General features: G+C 37.7%; 1 protein-coding gene and 1 pseudogene across 1 annotated transcript; one reads left to right on the top strand and one right to left on the bottom strand.

Moving 5' to 3' along the window:
• The first annotated feature begins 242 nt into the window (after nt 1-242).
• On the top strand, nt 243-933 carry LOC108477841 (uncharacterized). Its single transcript, XM_053030976.1, has 2 exons — nt 243-248; nt 448-933. Exons 1-2 carry the CDS (start codon nt 243-245, stop codon nt 931-933), a joined length of 492 nt encoding a protein of 163 aa, XP_052886936.1.
• A 7,154-nt stretch (nt 934-8,087) lies between these two features.
• On the bottom strand, nt 8,088-10,977 carry LOC128295413 (uncharacterized; annotated as a pseudogene).
• Nucleotides 10,978-17,031: the final 6,054 nt, after the last annotated feature.

The following is a 17,031-nucleotide window of genomic DNA, read 5'->3' as shown; positions in this document are numbered from 1 at the left end:
TAATAGATGGTAAAGACACGAAAATTTGTGGAGGAGATAGTACCTTAGCAACAAAAGTGTTTGGGATGATGAGTGACGTTGATATTTTGTGAGCTTTATGAATGAAGTCAATCTTGGTAATAGACCAACAACTCATCTAAACTCAAAAGGATGGGAAAATGTCATTGCTCTTTTCAAGCAAAAACACAAAAAAATTATGGAAAACCTCAATTGAAAAACAAGTGGGATACATTAAAAAAGGAATGGAGGTTATGGAGGGAGTTGCTTAAGGAATCTACAGGTATTGGATGGTGTCCATCTAAAAAGACGGTCGATGCTACCGAGAATGGTGGGCTGAAAAAATACAGGTTAGTGTTAACTTTATCATTATTTTAATGCATAAAGTTTAGTGAAATTAATAATTTACAAATATAAATATCTGAGTGTAACATTTAAACTTTTATGTAGGAAAATCCTGATTTTAAAGGATTTAAGAAGAAAGGAATTGAACCACGATTGAATGATTTAATGTGGCAAATGTTTGGTGGCATTGTAGCCACTAGAGAGAATACATGGGCACCTTCGTCTGGTGTTCTTCCAAGTGGGGTTCCTATGAGAGATGATACACCTAATGAGGGATTTGGTGATTCAGATGAAAATAGTAACGAGAATGAAAGTATCCTTCCTAATGAGGTACCATCAAACCCTCCTCGTGAAACTCCTAATCGAAGAAAGGAAACACTTGGGGTTGTACACGGCAAAGGAAAAAAATCAAGTTCAAGTAGAAAATCATCAAGAGATTCATTGGCTGCTCATATTGAGAAATTGTGTGAGAGTATGGCTAATCCAAGGAAGTCAGTGAATGAAATTGTTTTTCCTCACTCTGAATATACTATTTCAAATGCAATGGATGCTTTGCGTGATTTGGGAGATGAAATTCCAAAAAAAAGATGAACTGTACTATTTTGCCATCAAAATGTTCCAAATATCGGTGAAACGAGAAGTGTTTTTGAACTTAGATCCAGATGTTAGGGTTTGGTGGCTTCGACGTGAGTATGCTGAACAAAATCCAATTGCATCGTTTTCATCCTTGGTAGCAACATCCTCCTTTCCCTTCCAACCATACCATCCATCACCTCCACCATAAGCTCCTTAGAATTATTATTGTAATATAACTATGCTACTTTTTATATGTAAAACTAATGTATGATCTACTTTTCATATGCAAAACTAATGTATGATCTACTTTTTATATGTGAACCTAATGTATGATATACTTTTTATATGCAAAACTAATGTATGATCTACTTTTTTATAGGTAAACCTAATGTATGATATTTTTTATGTTTGGTATTTTTAGCTATGCTTTTATTCAATTTTTTCTGTTGTATGGAATGTCACAAGTTATTAATTTATTTTCATTTGATTACTTTTTCAGGTTATGGATGAATTTAACAATATGTATAATAATTTTTATATGAATTATGATACCCACGAATTAAGTGAAGAAGCTCAACGAAGAATAGCCACAATTGTTACACAAGTTGAGCACAACAATTATCATGAAGAGGAAGAACAAGTGTTAAGCAGTGTATTGCTACACCATGAAACTTATTTCACTAAGCAACTGTGTATGGATTCAAATTATATAGGTCAAATGTGGGTGGACGAAATATTAAATGGGCATGATGATCGTTGCATGAATAGTTTTAGGATGCCAAAAAATATATTTCACAGCTTGTTGCATGATTTGCAAACCAATTATGGCTTAAAGCATGGGAATGTATATGCGATAGAGAAGTTAGCATTATCATTGTATATTCTTGGAAATAGATAATCAAATTCAAATGCACCAGAGTGATTTCAACGATCTGGGGAAACTGTTAGTCGAATTTTTACTGATATGTTACATATATTTGCTCGAATGGAAGACACGATTAAACCCACTGAAGGTCAATTCGAGGAAGTACCGAACCATATTCGACATGATACAAGATATTGGCCTCACTTTAAGGTAAAATTTACACAATCTTTATATTTTTAAAATATAAATTATTTCTAACTTTTATCTCATTACTTGTATTTATTTTAAAGGATTGTATAGGGGCCATAGATGGAACACACATAAAAGCATGCATTTCGCCTTCTTGTCAAATACCTTATATCGGACAAAAAGGTGAACTAACTCAAAATATTATGGTAGTTTGTGACTTCAACATGTGCTTTATTTTTGCATTTCAGTAGAATTTTTTTGCAAGCACTTACACAACAAGAGTTAAAGTTTCCACACCCTCCATCAGGTTGAACTTTAATTTTTTAATTAATCTTTACATAAAAAACAGTATTAAAATTTTTAATTTTTTTTAAACTTGATATTATGATTTACTTTTTTGTAGGAAAATATTATCTTGTGGATTCAGGATATCCACAAATGACAGGTTTTCTAGGTCCATATAGGGGGGAACGATATCATTTACCTGACTTTCATCGAGGTAATCATCGAGCATCTGGAAAAAAATAAATTTTTAATCATGCCCATTCTTCGTTACGCTCTGTGATTGAATGAACATTTGGAGTGTGGAAAAAAAATGGCCAATATTAAGAGATATTCCAAGCTATTCATTTGACAAGCAAGTTTTAATAGTTATTGCAACAATGGTTTTGCATAATTATATTCGAAGACATGCTTGGTCAAATGATGAGGATTTTCGACAATTTGAGAATATACCGACATGCCAATCTCTTGAGCCATTTTGATAAAGGTGAATCGAGTTCTTCTAACGATTGAAAGTGACCTTGAAATTGCAATGTTAAGGAAACCATTGCAAATAGTTTAATGAATCAATATTTGTAAAAATAATTTTGTATCATAACCTAATTTCTAGTAATAATGAAACTTGTTATGTCTTATGTTACTATATATATATATATATATATATATATATATATATTTATTAAAATCATTCGTTTAGATACTTCAAAATTTGATCCAAGTATAATGTTACTATTTGCGAAAATAATATTTATCATTGTTATAAAAGAATATTTAACTATAAAAATTAAAATTATTATCATTTTATCTAATAAATAATTTAAATTGATTATATAATTCATTAAAATATTTATAATAAAATATTGGAAGATAAATTTTAATATTTTATTAAATGAATTTATAAATTTACATATTTTAATAATTTTATATAAGTAAAATAATTTAAAAACTTTTATTGTATATCAATTCTAATTTGATGTCCTTAATAGTCATTTTTTATTTTCACCTCACCGCTATAGCTGCGTTTGAATCCAAACACACACTCCACCGCTGTTTCTAATCTCACCGCTACAGTATCCAATCTCACCGCTACAGTAACCAATCTCACCGCCACCGCTGTTTTTAACCTCACCGGAGGTAAACACACCGCACATCCAAACTAAGCCTAAGATAGTCTTATTTAACATTTACACACCTTATCCATTACGTCCAAGTTTGAATAAGAATTAAGAAGCATTGTTTTCGTCATAAGTTTTCAGAAATTAAATTTAAGATTTGTGTGAATTATAAACTTAAAATAAATATTTTATTATTTTACTTTTAATTTAATAAAATAATAATATTTTTGATAATTAATATAGAGTATGAAATTATATGGAATTAAATCTAAATTTTATACTTACAACATAATATTTTTATCATTAGAGTAAGAGATTATTAACTATACAAATATTTTATTATTCACTTATAATTTAATAACAAATAATGAATACATATATTTTTAAATCCATTTTAATTTGAAAATTATATTATACATTGTGGATTTTTATAATATGTAAAATATGTTATAAGATATAATAAAATTAAAAATTAAAAATTAAAAATATAAATGTCGAAACCCTTTTTTGAAAACGGAAATCGACTTTTGAAAGCGAAAAGTTGGGAGTCGCCACCAATCGTTTTTAATAGGGTGTGATTGGATCACCTCAAAACACGGTTGTTTTAATAAATAAATAAATATTTCAAAACAACGATTTTGGTGCGTGAAAATAGAAAAGCGGTTCGGAGTCGATTACGTACGAGGAAGGATTAGCACCCTCGACACGCCCAAAATTGGTACTTGATTAATTATTTAATGTCGAAAATTAAAGATTTGGATAGAGTTCAAAACGCGATCCTCTTTTTATTGGCTTTTAAAATATTTAGGTGGGTCAAATGTGTATTAAAGACCATCTCACCTTAAGGTAAAATATTACATCCATGCGTTAGGACACAATATTTTGACCCTCAAATGTGATATTGCCTTTAAAGCGTGCGTTTTAGCTTTAAAAGGATATTCGAATATTTAAAGCGATAAAAAAGCGAAACCCGATGCGTTAGGGCACGATCCTTTGAATTCTTTAAATACCGAACATTGCCTTGTTTAAAGTTTCAAATGAAATGGAATAAATAAATTAAATGTATTTATTTAAGAAAACTTGGTAACATAAGGAATAAAACACGCAGAATAACATCTCATGAATAATCTAAATAGGGACATGCAAAGGAACAACTTAGAATACATGCAATAACAGACACATCATATATTATGAAAGTACCACCATTTATATCCGGGGTTTATGAATAAGAAATCAATTTTAAAAGAAATCTCAAATAAATCACACAAATAAAATATAATAAGGTTTTTAAAATAAAATAAAATAAATAATAGGAAAAAGAAAATTTGGAAATATAACTATATAAACTATAAGAAAATTTTAAATAGGTAATAGATGTAAGAATTTAAAAGAATAAACAAGGAAAAAAAGAAATGATATATCATATAGTAATGTACAAATGAATTTTAAAATAAATATCACAAAGTAAATAATTTGAATGAAAGCTTGAATTGTAGCAAAATAAAAAAAAATAAAGGAAAGGAAAAATATACATTCATAAAAGATTAAACATAAATAATATAAAAAATAGAGGTATTTAAAACAAACAAAATATACAATCAAAATAGGATCCCAAAGAACCCAATTGTACATGAATCAACTAAAAAAGGAAAAACGTATAATAAATTTAAGAGGAGAAAAAAAAAATATATATATATATAATAAATATAAAGAGAACATTTATATAGAATAATATGAAAGCAATAATCTATTTGACACGAGCTGATTTTATCGTAAATTACATACGATAATAACAAATAAGAATTATTTAAATGTAATATTACGAAAAGTTTGAAATAATATCATGTAAAAGGAATTTTAAAAGCAATATATAATTAGTAGGAAGGAAAAGAAAATAACAAAAACAAATTGACATACGGCCCAACTAATTCAAAGTATTTATAAAAGTTTTTTTTAACAAAAATATATAAAATAAATAAAATAAATTAAAACCTTAGGATTAGCGAAATAAAATTCAATTGAAAGAAAAGCAGACTCAAAGGGATAATTAATAAACATGAAAAAATACATTAAGGACCAAAACATAAACACACGCAAATGCGCGGGACCAAAAGCGCAAATGTGCGAATCCCCAAATCGCGATCTTAGAGGTGCGGGCTAAATTGGAACAACGCGCAAGATCCAGGGGCAATTTAAAAGAATAAAAAATTGAATAGGGTGCGATTGAATGTAGGAGCAAAAGAAAAGGATTAAGCGAAAATTCCCATTCGGAGTCAAGCGTGTGGCCCCTACCATTTAAAGGCCATTAAATGGCATTCTGCCATTTCTTGTACAAAGAACCCTTTTTTAATTCATTTTTCTATTGTTTTTCAAAAGAAAGAAAGAAAGCTCCTTCTTCCCTACTCCTTCATCTTTTTGCTAGAAATCCAACCTAGCCTTGTGCCACCACGGAGGATCATCGGTGCCACGCACCTCCACCCCACCGTCGGTTCACGGATCAAGACCGGAAGGCTCCCTTTCTTTCTTTTTACTTAAAATCGGTTTATAAAAAAAAGAAAAAAAATATGAATCAAAAGAAAGTTTCAGGAAGAAGAATGAAAAATCACCTTTCAAAACTTAGACTTGATTTTGATTTACTATGGATCTCTCTTCTCTATTATTTCACTATTGAACTTATCGGGGCCACCAAAAAGGAAAAAAAGTCCCTTTTACAATGTTTTGAAGACTTTTATAGCCTTTTTACAACCATTTCTTGCTTGTTTGTAGGTTCATCGAGCACGTCTCGATGTGGCCTAGTAGAGGCGCGCACAACTCGGAGGGATGAGCAACGTGTGGTGCTTGGGAATTTCCACAGTTGCAGTAATGAAGGTGTTAGTGTTAGGATTTCATTTTCTTTACTTTTCTTTGGGCTCGGGTGTTAGGGTTTGTTTTGTATTGGGTTTAATTTACTTAGTTAATTATTTTGGGTTTTAAGTGTATTGGGCCTGAGCATAAATTGGGCTCAACAATGCCCTCTTTGCTCGTTGCCATGTAATGGGAACGAAGTAAAGATTAAAAAGGCTAATTTTGCCCGGTCCTGACAGATCTTGGCTTCTTGGTGTAACCTTATCGCAACCCACTGCATCCTATTGCTTCCAAATGTCTCATAGTTGTTTCATGAAGATACGATTTATTTGAACTTTATCTGCTTTACTCTTGCTCAACGAAGATAAGATCTGTAATTTTAGCCTGTTACCCTACTGCTTAGGGGGTTAAGGCGAGTCTTTGACTTGTTCCCCCACTGCTTGGCGAGCCCAAATCTGTAGACTTTAGCCTGTTACCCTACTGCTTAGTGAAGATAAGGCTGATGATTGGAATCTGCTCCATCGCCGGTACGTGGAGATAAGATTCATCAAAATTCGACACCTTCACTCCTCTTTCGGTGAAGATAAGATCGGTATTTAGCTTTGTTCCACTCTCGCCGGTGAAGATAAGGTCGATGATTGGAATCTGCTCCATCATTGATGCGTGGAGATAAGATTCATCAAAATTCGACCGCTTCACTTCGCTTTCGGTGAAGATAAGATCGGTATTTAGCTTTGCTCCACTCCCTTTCGGTGAAGATAAAGGTCGATGATTGGAATCTGCTCCATCGCCGGTACGTGGAGATAAGATTCATCAAAATTCGACCTGCTTCACTCCTGCTCAGTGAAGATAAGATCTGGTATTTAGCCTGTTCCACTCCTGCTCAGTGAAGATAAGGCTGATGATTGGAATCTGCTCCATCGCCGGTACGTGGAGATAAGATTCATCAAAATTCGATCTGCTTCACTCCTGCTCAGTGAAGATAAGATCTGGTTTTAGCTGCTCCCACTCCCTTTCGGTGAAGATAAGGTGATGATATCGTAATCTGCTACATTATCCATTGGGAATCTATCTTTGAAGAGTGATATGCTTATGCTAGATGATTAGGATGCCATGATTAATATGAATCAAATGCTCCTAACTACATGTATTATGGATGTTAAATGTACAAAATGCAAAATGTCATGAGAATGATCCATTTTTAATCTTTGGGTTGTCATCGCTCGTTGTTTACTAAGGTAACATCCCTAACATATGCCTTCTTGTTCAGCTCGGTAGAAGAGGACTTGAAGATGTGGTTAATCCTTTATTTCTCATACGTTTCTAGCCCTTTTACACTCAAGTGAGTTCTAAATAAGCATCTGTTTGGGTTCTCGTATTGTTTAGAAACCTTTCAGAGTAATATGCAAAACCTTCTTTTGAGAGCATTATTAGTTCATTAATCATTATAAAAATACTCGAAAAAGATTATAATAATAGATAGAACTAAAATTTATTCGAGTCAAAATTTGCGAAAGATGTATCAACAAAAAAGCAATCATTGTTTGAGATACAAAAGCAGATGAAAAGGAAGAATAGGTCCCCAGATTTGCAGCTTGAGCTTCTGCATTTAACTCCTCGAGGACCTTTTTAAACTTGGCATGCGCTCGGAGGATCTATAGCATTTTGTTGATGCCCCAAGATGTAGCTTATCCCTCTTTGTCGATTCAAGTGTAGTGAGACCGCTTGCCCCAATTTGGATCGAAATTTGAATTGCCCTTTGCGGGTTTTCAACTCAAAACCCCTTTGGTCTCAAGGCGCCCTTTTACGGGTTTTCACATTGGCCTCTCCTTTTTTTTTTTTGGCTCCTTTTACGGGTTTTCACCTCGAGTGCTTCAAGCAAAATATCTTTTGATAGAATCCGAATTTATCGGGTTAGGCAAGCTCTTGCCATCCATCTCTGCTAGTATCAATGCCTCTCCAGAGAAAGCTTTTTTTACCACATAGGGTCCTTCCCAATTTGGTATCCATTTCCCCCTAAAATCTTTTTGCATAGGGATAATCTTTTTCAACACTAAGTCTCCCTCATGGAACACCCTAGGGCCATTTGGCCATGATGAATAGCCTTTAGCCTCTTCTCTTCAATCAAGTTTAGTTGATCGTAACGAGATTGGATCCATTCTGCTTCGTCTAACTTCAACTCTGATAAAACTCGGAGAGAAGGGATTTCGACCTCAATAGGTAAAACTGCCTCCATCCCATAAACCAATGAGAAAGGTGTTGCCCCGGTAGAAGTTCTGACAGATGTCCGATAAGCATAAAGGGCAAATGGGAGCTTTTCATGCCAATCTTTGTAAGTCTCCGCCATCTTCCCCACAATCTTCTTGATATTCTTATTAGCTGCCTCAACCACCCCATTCATTTTCGGGCAGTATGGTGATGAGTTGTGATGTTTAATGTTGAACCAACTGCAGACTTCTGCTATTGCGCTGTTGTTCAGATTCAACGCGTTATCGGATATGATTCTTTCTGGCATACCATAACGACATATGATCTCCTTCTTCAAGAACTTGCTGACCACCGACTTTGTGACATTGGCGTACGAAGCGGCCTCTACCCATTTGGTAAAGTAATCAATGACCACAAAAATAAATCGATGTCCGTTGGAAGCCTTTGGCGAAATTGGCCCAATGACGTCCATGCCCCACATTGAGAATGGCCATGGGGAAGCCATAACATGGAGGGGTGAAGGAGGCACATGGATCTTGTCTCCATAAATTTGACACTTATGGCATTTCTTAGCGTAATTGATGCAATCTCCTTCCATTGTAGACCAGTAATATCCGAATCTCATGATTTGTCGAGCCATTGTAAACCATTGGCATGTGTCCCACAGACACCATCATGGACTTCCTCTAGAATTTTCTTTGCCTCAACAGCATCAACACATCTTAACAACACCTGATCCTTTCTCTTCTTATATAGGACCTCACCGTCTAGGACATAGTCACTGGCTAACCTCCTCAATATTCTTTTATCATTTTAGGTTGCTTTATCTAGATACGCACGGCTCTTCACATATTGTAAGATATCATGATACCAAGGATGATCATCTCTCTCTTCCTCTTCATTAACATTACAGCAGTGAGCTGGGGCCTCACAAATACTCATCTGAATTGGCTTCATATCCTCCTGTTCATTTACTTTGACCATAGAAGCTAGTGTAGCCAAGGCGTCAGCCATCTGATTCTCGTCTCGCTGGAGGTAATGAAAGGTAATATCATCAAACTTTTCAATTAACTCCAGGATTAACTTTCGATAACTGATCAATTTGGGATCTCTCGTTTCCCACTCGCCTTTAAGCTGATAAATTACCAATGCAGAGTCTCCGTACACTTCTAATACTTTGATTTCACGGTCTATAGCTGCCCGAATTCCCATGATACATGCCTCGTATTCTGCCATGTTATTTGTGCAGTCAAAATCCAGCTTGCAAGTGAATGGATAATGACCTCCATTTGGGGCTATTAGTACTGCCCCAACTCCATTTCCAACGGCATTTGATGCTCCATCAAAATTTAATTTCCAGGAATGATTTTCAGGCATGTCCCCCTCAGTGATTGCTACATACATTAGATCTTCATTGGGGAAATTGAAATTCAAAGGTTCATAATCCTCCAAAGCTCTACTGGCTAGGAAATCTGCTATTGCACTCCCCTTCACAGCTTTTTGGTTTACATAGACTATGTCAAATTCGGAGAGCAGAATCTGCCACCTGGCCATCCTTCTATTTAAAGCGGTTGACTCCATCATGTATTTGAGAGGGTCTAGCTTTGAGATTAACCAAGTTGTATGGTACAACATGTATTGCCTCAACCTTCGTGTTGTCCAAACCAAAGCACAACATAGCTTCTCAATTGGCGGATACCTCATTTCACACTCAGTAAATTTTTTACTGAGGTAATATATCGCTCTTTCTTTTCTCCCAGCCTCATCGAGTTGGCCGAGCACACACCCCATCGAATTATCAAATACTGTTAAGTATAGTATCAATGGTCTACCAGGGCTTGGTGGTGTTAGCACTGGGGGACTAGACAAATATTGTTTAACCTTTTCAAAGGTTTTTTGGCATTCATCATCCCATACCCCAGGATTGTACTTTTTAAGAAGACAGAATATGGGGTCACACTTCTCTGTCAGTTGTGAAATAAACCGTGCGATGTAGTTTAGTCTCCCTAGAAAACCTCGGACTTCTTTCTGAGTTCGTGGCGGAGGCAGCTCCTGTATAGCCTTGACTTTATCAGGGTCGACTTCTATTCCCTTCTCACTGACTACAAAGCCGAGTAACTTTCCAGACCTAGCTCCGAAGGTGCATTTTGACGGATTAAGCTTTAATTGGAATTTTCTCAACCTCAGGAACAATTTCCTCAACACTCGCACATGCTCCTCTTTAGTTCGGGATTTTGCAATCATGTTGTCAACGTAGACCTCAATTTCCTTGTGCATCATGTCATGGAATAAGGCTACCATGGCTCTTTGGTATGTGGCTCCTGCATTCTTCAACCCGAAGGGCATCACCTTGTAGCAAAACGTTCCCCATAAAGTTATAAACGTGGTTTTTTCCATATCTTCAGGATGCATCTTGATCTGATTGTACCCGGAGAACCCATCCATGAAGGAGAACAGTGAATAGCCTGCCGTATTATCCACTAGAGTGTCTATGTGAGGCAATGGAAAGTTATCCTTTGGGCTGGCTTTGTTTAAATCTCTGTAATCCACATACATCCTTACTTTCCCATCCTTCTTAGGGACAGGGACGACGTTGGCCACCCATTCTGAATAATTAACCATATGTAGGAACCCAGCATTAAATTGCTTCTTGACTTCTTCCTTTATTTTCATTGCTACATCGGGCCTCATCCTTCGGAGCTTCTGCTGAACTGACTTGTACTCCTTTTTTGTAGGGACATGGTGCACTGCGATATCGGTACTTAAACCAGGCATATCCTGGTATGACCATGCAAAGACGTCCTTGAATTCTTGCAATGACTCAATGAGGTTCATCTTGTTTTCTCGTTAACGCAAGTGCCAATTTTAACTTCCTTCCCCTCTTCCAGGGCCACAATCTCAGTAGTCTCTTTGTGTGGCAGGATCTGTTCATCTTCTCGCTCCACCATCATTAACAAATCGGGAGATAAACCACGATCTTTGTCCTCTTCAAAATCTTGAAATCCCTCAAAGCACATATCTTGCTCAAAAGGAGATTCCGGGCTCGTATTAGCATTACTCATGACGTTGACATCCGGGGGCCTATTATAAATATAAGAGAATACCAAAAGAAAACGGAATGAATAATTCCTTTGTATGGTATGATTGTGTATGACATGAAAAGGAAGAAAGAATAATTGCTCGAACCGATATATGAAAATGCATTTTTATTGAAAATAATAATGTCTAAACATGAGCCTATTTCACAAAAGATTCTTATTGTCCCTAGGCTAGAAGACAACAAGTGGGTTTTGAATATTATTACGTGTTATCTCTAAAGATTACGAGAATTTACGCTTTCTGATCCGATTATTCAAAACACTCATGAGCTCATACGGGCAAATGCCCGATAAATTCCTTTCTATTGCTTCCTCTTTAAATGTGGCATTGACGCTCCAAATTCCCATCACATCTCCGACCCTTCCTTCTTTTATCCTCTCATGTGCAGAATGAATAAACCCTCCAGATACAAATGTTTGGGAAATATGGGGGAAGCTCATCGGTTCCCACCTGACTTCTGTCCCACTCAATCTCGCTCTCCGCTGTTCCTATTTCCTCTCGAACTTTTTCTTCACTTGGCTTGCATCTGGCCTGAATCCCAAACCGAAGCGATCCCACTTGCCAACCAAGACTGGTACTCTAACTTGTCCACGGTGGTGCTTCCCGAGTCCTCTGCCAGGTAACTCCCCTTTCCCAACTGTCAACTGCAGGCTCATTTTCGTAGCTTCTAATATCCTAGGTATCGGAATCCTGTTTCCTTCAGCTATAAACATTGCGTTTACAAACTCTAATGATCGAAATGAACATTGAACTGCTTCGTTGTCATTCTCTATGTAGGGTGCATCACCGTAATCGACGCAATAATGTCCTCCTCCGCATTTATTGTTATTAGCGACCCTCAAGAACCATCTTTAGCTTCAGTGCGGCGAGGATGGCATTGCCTTGTTGAATGAATCCAAGGTCTTCCTAATAGACGTTATAGGAAGGCTTAATATCCATCACGAGGAAATCTACCTCGTATGTGTTTGAGCCAATCTGAAGAGGTACTTCTATCCTCCCATTACCTTCCTTTCGTGCCATCAAATGCTCTTACTATGTTAAACCGTCTTCATATGAGAAGCTGTCTATAGGTAAGCGGTTTAATGTAGCCCACGGTAACACGTTAAATGCGGACCCATTATCAACTAATACTCCGGGTAGCGTATACCCCTTGCAACGTGTAGTGACATGTAGAGCCTTAGTAGACCCCCTACCTCTTGGTGGTATCTCATCATCATTGAAGGAGATGAAATTGTCGGCGCTTATGTTACCGAGCGAGGCGGTCTAATTTGTTAACCGAAATGTCATCCGCAACATAGGTCTCGTTCAACACTTTCATCAATGCTTTACGGTGGACCTCCGAATTTAACAATGAGCCAATACCGATATACGATCCGATTCGTTGGTGTAGTTGTTCTCGACACTATACTCGTGTGTCTTAGGAACTTCAAAACTCCATGGCTTCAGTTTCCATTCTTGGCTCATTAACTTTGTGATTCGATCCTCTGCTTCTTTCTTAAACATGACGAGTTTCCCTTTTGCTGGTTCGACTTCTATGTTTGACGTGTTAATCGAACCCTCCTTCTCTGAAATTGTTATACTACAGTTATAATTCCAAGGCACCCTATGGCTATCTTTATAAGGGGAAGCTGTTGGCTTCTGGATTATAACTCTTGGTGTAACTCTTGCTTCTACTTCACTAACTCTGGGCTTCGAAATAATTATCACTGGACGACTGGCTCTGCCACCTTCTTCACTCGACTCTCCTCCTAGAGAGCATACATCCTCCTCTTCGACAGACTCAAAGAACTCCAATTCCTTATTATTCATTAGGCCCTGTACTAGGGCTCAAACTCAATACAATTCGGATCTCGTGATCTTTCTCATGATGGAACTCACAGGTAGTTCCGTGTATCTTGATTTTATCTCCCAACCCTTGCGGACTAAACCTCTCTTCGCATCTCATTCCAAACTAGCTTCAATGGGGTTCTCACCTCCGCGATATTCAACTTGACTTTCCTCCCCACATTCTTAATTATCGCGTTTACCCTTTATCGGTGATGGTAATAGATTTCCTATACCAGGTGTATCATCAAATTTTAGAACACCTGCTTTGATAAGCCTTTCCACGCACCTTTTGAATGAGGTACAATTTTCTATCGAGTGCCCTGTAATCCCTGCGTGGTATTCACACTGAGCATTCGCATCGTACCACTTAGGGTATGGGGGCTGCAACGGCTCTAAGTGGAAAGGAGCCACTACATGTGCATCAAACAGACTTTTGTACAACTCCCTATATGTCACTGGTATGGGAGTAAATTGAAACTTCTCTATATTCTGTCTCATGTTAGGCTCCCGCCTTGGTGAGGCCTGCTGGCCTGTGACTATCGCCCTTGACTGATTAACAGTGGCCGGTTTTGCGTAGCCTAAGCTCACATTACCTACTTCATTCTCTCTTTTCTTCAGGGCTGACCTTCTCGTATTCTCCCCGACTTCTATCTTACCTGATCTTATGGCATTTTCTATCATTTCGCCAGATATTACTATGTCTGCAAAGCTCTTGGTTGCGTTACCTAACATATGAGTAATGAAAGGCGCCTTCAATGTATTGATGAAGAGCATGGTTGTTTCTTTTTCTAGCAGCGGTGGTTGGACACTGTAGTGACCTCTCTCCATCTCTCGAGCATCTTGCCGGAAGCTTTAAGCTTCTTCTTCTCCACATTCTCGAGGTGTGATCCGGTCCGGTGCTATATCTCATTATATGGTCAGTCTTTGCTTCATGAAGGCTGAGCTAGGTCCTTCCATGACTTAACTTGAGTGCGACTCAGCGATTGTACCATTTGGCGTGACCAATAAGCAAACCGTCACAAAAACAGTGAATCAACAAGCGATTATTATTGACATAACCCGTCATTCTCCGACAAAACATCGTGATGTGAGCCTTAGGGCAACTAGTTCCGTTGTATCTTTCGAATTCTGGCATTTTGAACTTGGGAGGTAATACCAAATCTGGGACTAGACTCAACTCTCGGCATCCATTCCGATGATTATCAACACTTTCCAGCATACGAACTTCTCCACCAACCATTTATATTGGTCCTCCATTTGTTTGGGCGATTCATCTTTTCTTTTCCAACTCTGCTGCGTCGTCGAAGTCAGGGACCTGGGGGTTTGCTAGATTATCCTTAGGGTTGGTGCTCGATCCCGCTGGGAAGTTTCTTGGTGCCGAGGTACCGGTTTGATAAAGAGGTTGGACATTAATGAGACACTCTTGGTGGTTGTGTTTGCATGTTCTTGGCGCAAAACTTGTAGGACAAGCGGAATCCTCATTGTCATTTCTCGTGTCAACCATAGGGCCTTTTCTTTTGTCGGACCCTTCTTTAAACAAGCGTGTCGACTTGCTTATCATGCTATTTTGTGATTCTAGCATGTTTCTCGGGACTCTGACATTTGGTCTCTCATTTCTGCTTGGATCTTAGCATTTGCTCTTGCATCTGAGCTGCTGCAGTTGCTCTTGCATCTCCTTTTGCATTTGCTCAAACCTCTGATCCATATCCTTTGTCTTCCTTCGTGTGTAGTAACGGTGTTCCAGGGTAACTAGATAAATGGCCACTAATTAATAAGGTTCTTTTGTGTACATGATGTTATGCGATGCAATGTAATGCAAATGCATGGCATGAATGCAAAAAGGAGACGTCGATTCGAATTCAATTTCATTTAGAAAACTTCACTGAAAAACAAAATCTTTTACATAAAACGAATTACATATACGGTCTTGCCCTAACACCTAAAGCTTTTACTTTCCTAAGAAGGGGCTAACTCTACTTCGATCCGATTCTAACTCATATTTAACTCCTAGCACATCTGCTTGGACCGCCAAAGTCTGTAAATGATCAGCCACCTCTCGTATCTGAGCTATAGCTTCACCCATTAAGTAATCCCTATCTCGGACCTGATCTTGAGATCGGTGAAGTTGCTCCCCTAGTTGCTCCTTATTTGCTTCCAATAATTCAATTCGATTCTCACAGTTCTGAAATGTAGCTTCAAGTTCTTCTATTTTCCCCTTCAAATTCTCGATCTTGCTTAGACTAGCTCTTAATTCAATTACTGAGTTACGACACCGATGTTGCTGTAGTGTCGTTTCTAACTCCTCCACCTGAGCTCTTAACATCTGTTTTTCATTCTGGCTATCGTCCAAACTCTTTTTACAAGTGACTTCTCGAGCCTGAGCATCGTGGAACTTTCTTTCCCACCAATCGGCCCTAGCCCTTTCCTCTTGGATTTCTTGCCTCCTTTGTTAGACGTTTTACCCAAACCAAATTTCTCATTGACTTATCACAATGCTTGTAATCAGTCTTTAGACTGTCTAGGTCCTCCTCAACTTCTCTCTTTCTTTTTCTCAAATTCTCAGCCTCGGATTTTTGAATTTCAACATCCAGCTTTAAGTACACTTTTCCTCCTCCAATCGCTCTATTTTCCTTTCTAACTCAGGGTTTTCTTTTGAAGTCTTGCTTTATGATTTCCAATTCGGATGGGACCACTCGCAGATATTCCTCTATCGGTCGAGCTTCTTCTAAATTTGGCCTCGGGATATTATCGTTAACCCTTCTACTCCACCATTCGTTATATTCAGGAGTTACCATTGGATTCACAGCAACTCCCTTTATCCGGCAAGTTTGGTTCCAGGCATTATAAATCTCACGACTCTTTTTCTTGGAGTCTTTCTCCCCATATGAGAACCCACTCTGAGCTAGCCCCTGCGTCATCGGTATAAATTGTCTTGATCTATATTGCCTCAATACAAGCAGAGGGGCGTATCCAACTGCTCCCCAAATCCCCAACAAAGGGACCCAATCATAACTCCCACATCGGTAAAGAATCTCATCGGAAACCATCCAAGGGGCTTTCCATTCGATATCCTCCTCTTGGAGATTTTGAAGTATCGCCATCCATTTTTCCTCTGTTATGTCATCTCTTCTCGATATGGTCACTATCTCCTTCAAAGGTGAGTAATCTCCGAGAAAAGGTCGGTAAGAGGCCTTTTCTACCTTCCAAAAGTGGCTATGAAACCATACTAACAAGAGTTGTACACACCTAATAAATCTGCCTTCACCTGACCTCCGGCATACACTCAAAGATCTGAAAGTCTCAGTCAGGATTGCAGGAATTGGAGTGACTCCTTTACCTAGTCGGTCAAATAGATCGTTGATGCTTCATTACATGCCTTAAAGCCTTAGGAAAATAACCAAACCATAAATGCTCAAGGCGAAGACATCAACTCTTTTCTTCATGTCGGTGAGTCGGATCGGATCTCTCAAATTTTCCCAAGGGATACACTTTCCACTACCTTTCTGCTGGACCCGAGCCTCAACCCACTGTTCACTCATCCCCGTAATGTTCATCAACCTCTTTATAAAAGTTGGGGTATTGACAGCTCTAGAATAAATCTTATCAACTTGAAACCTCGGACAACGAAGCAAGGCTGTATACTCCTCAACAGTAGGTGCTAGATCCACCATTCCGAAAGTAAAA

Source organism: Gossypium arboreum, chromosome 7 (genome assembly GCF_025698485.1).
Source record: "Gossypium arboreum isolate Shixiya-1 chromosome 7, ASM2569848v2, whole genome shotgun sequence".
NCBI classification, from domain to species: Eukaryota; Viridiplantae; Streptophyta; class Magnoliopsida; order Malvales; family Malvaceae; genus Gossypium; species Gossypium arboreum.
Note: the sequence above shows the minus strand (reverse complement) of the source record. Positions and strands in the feature narration are given on the sequence as shown.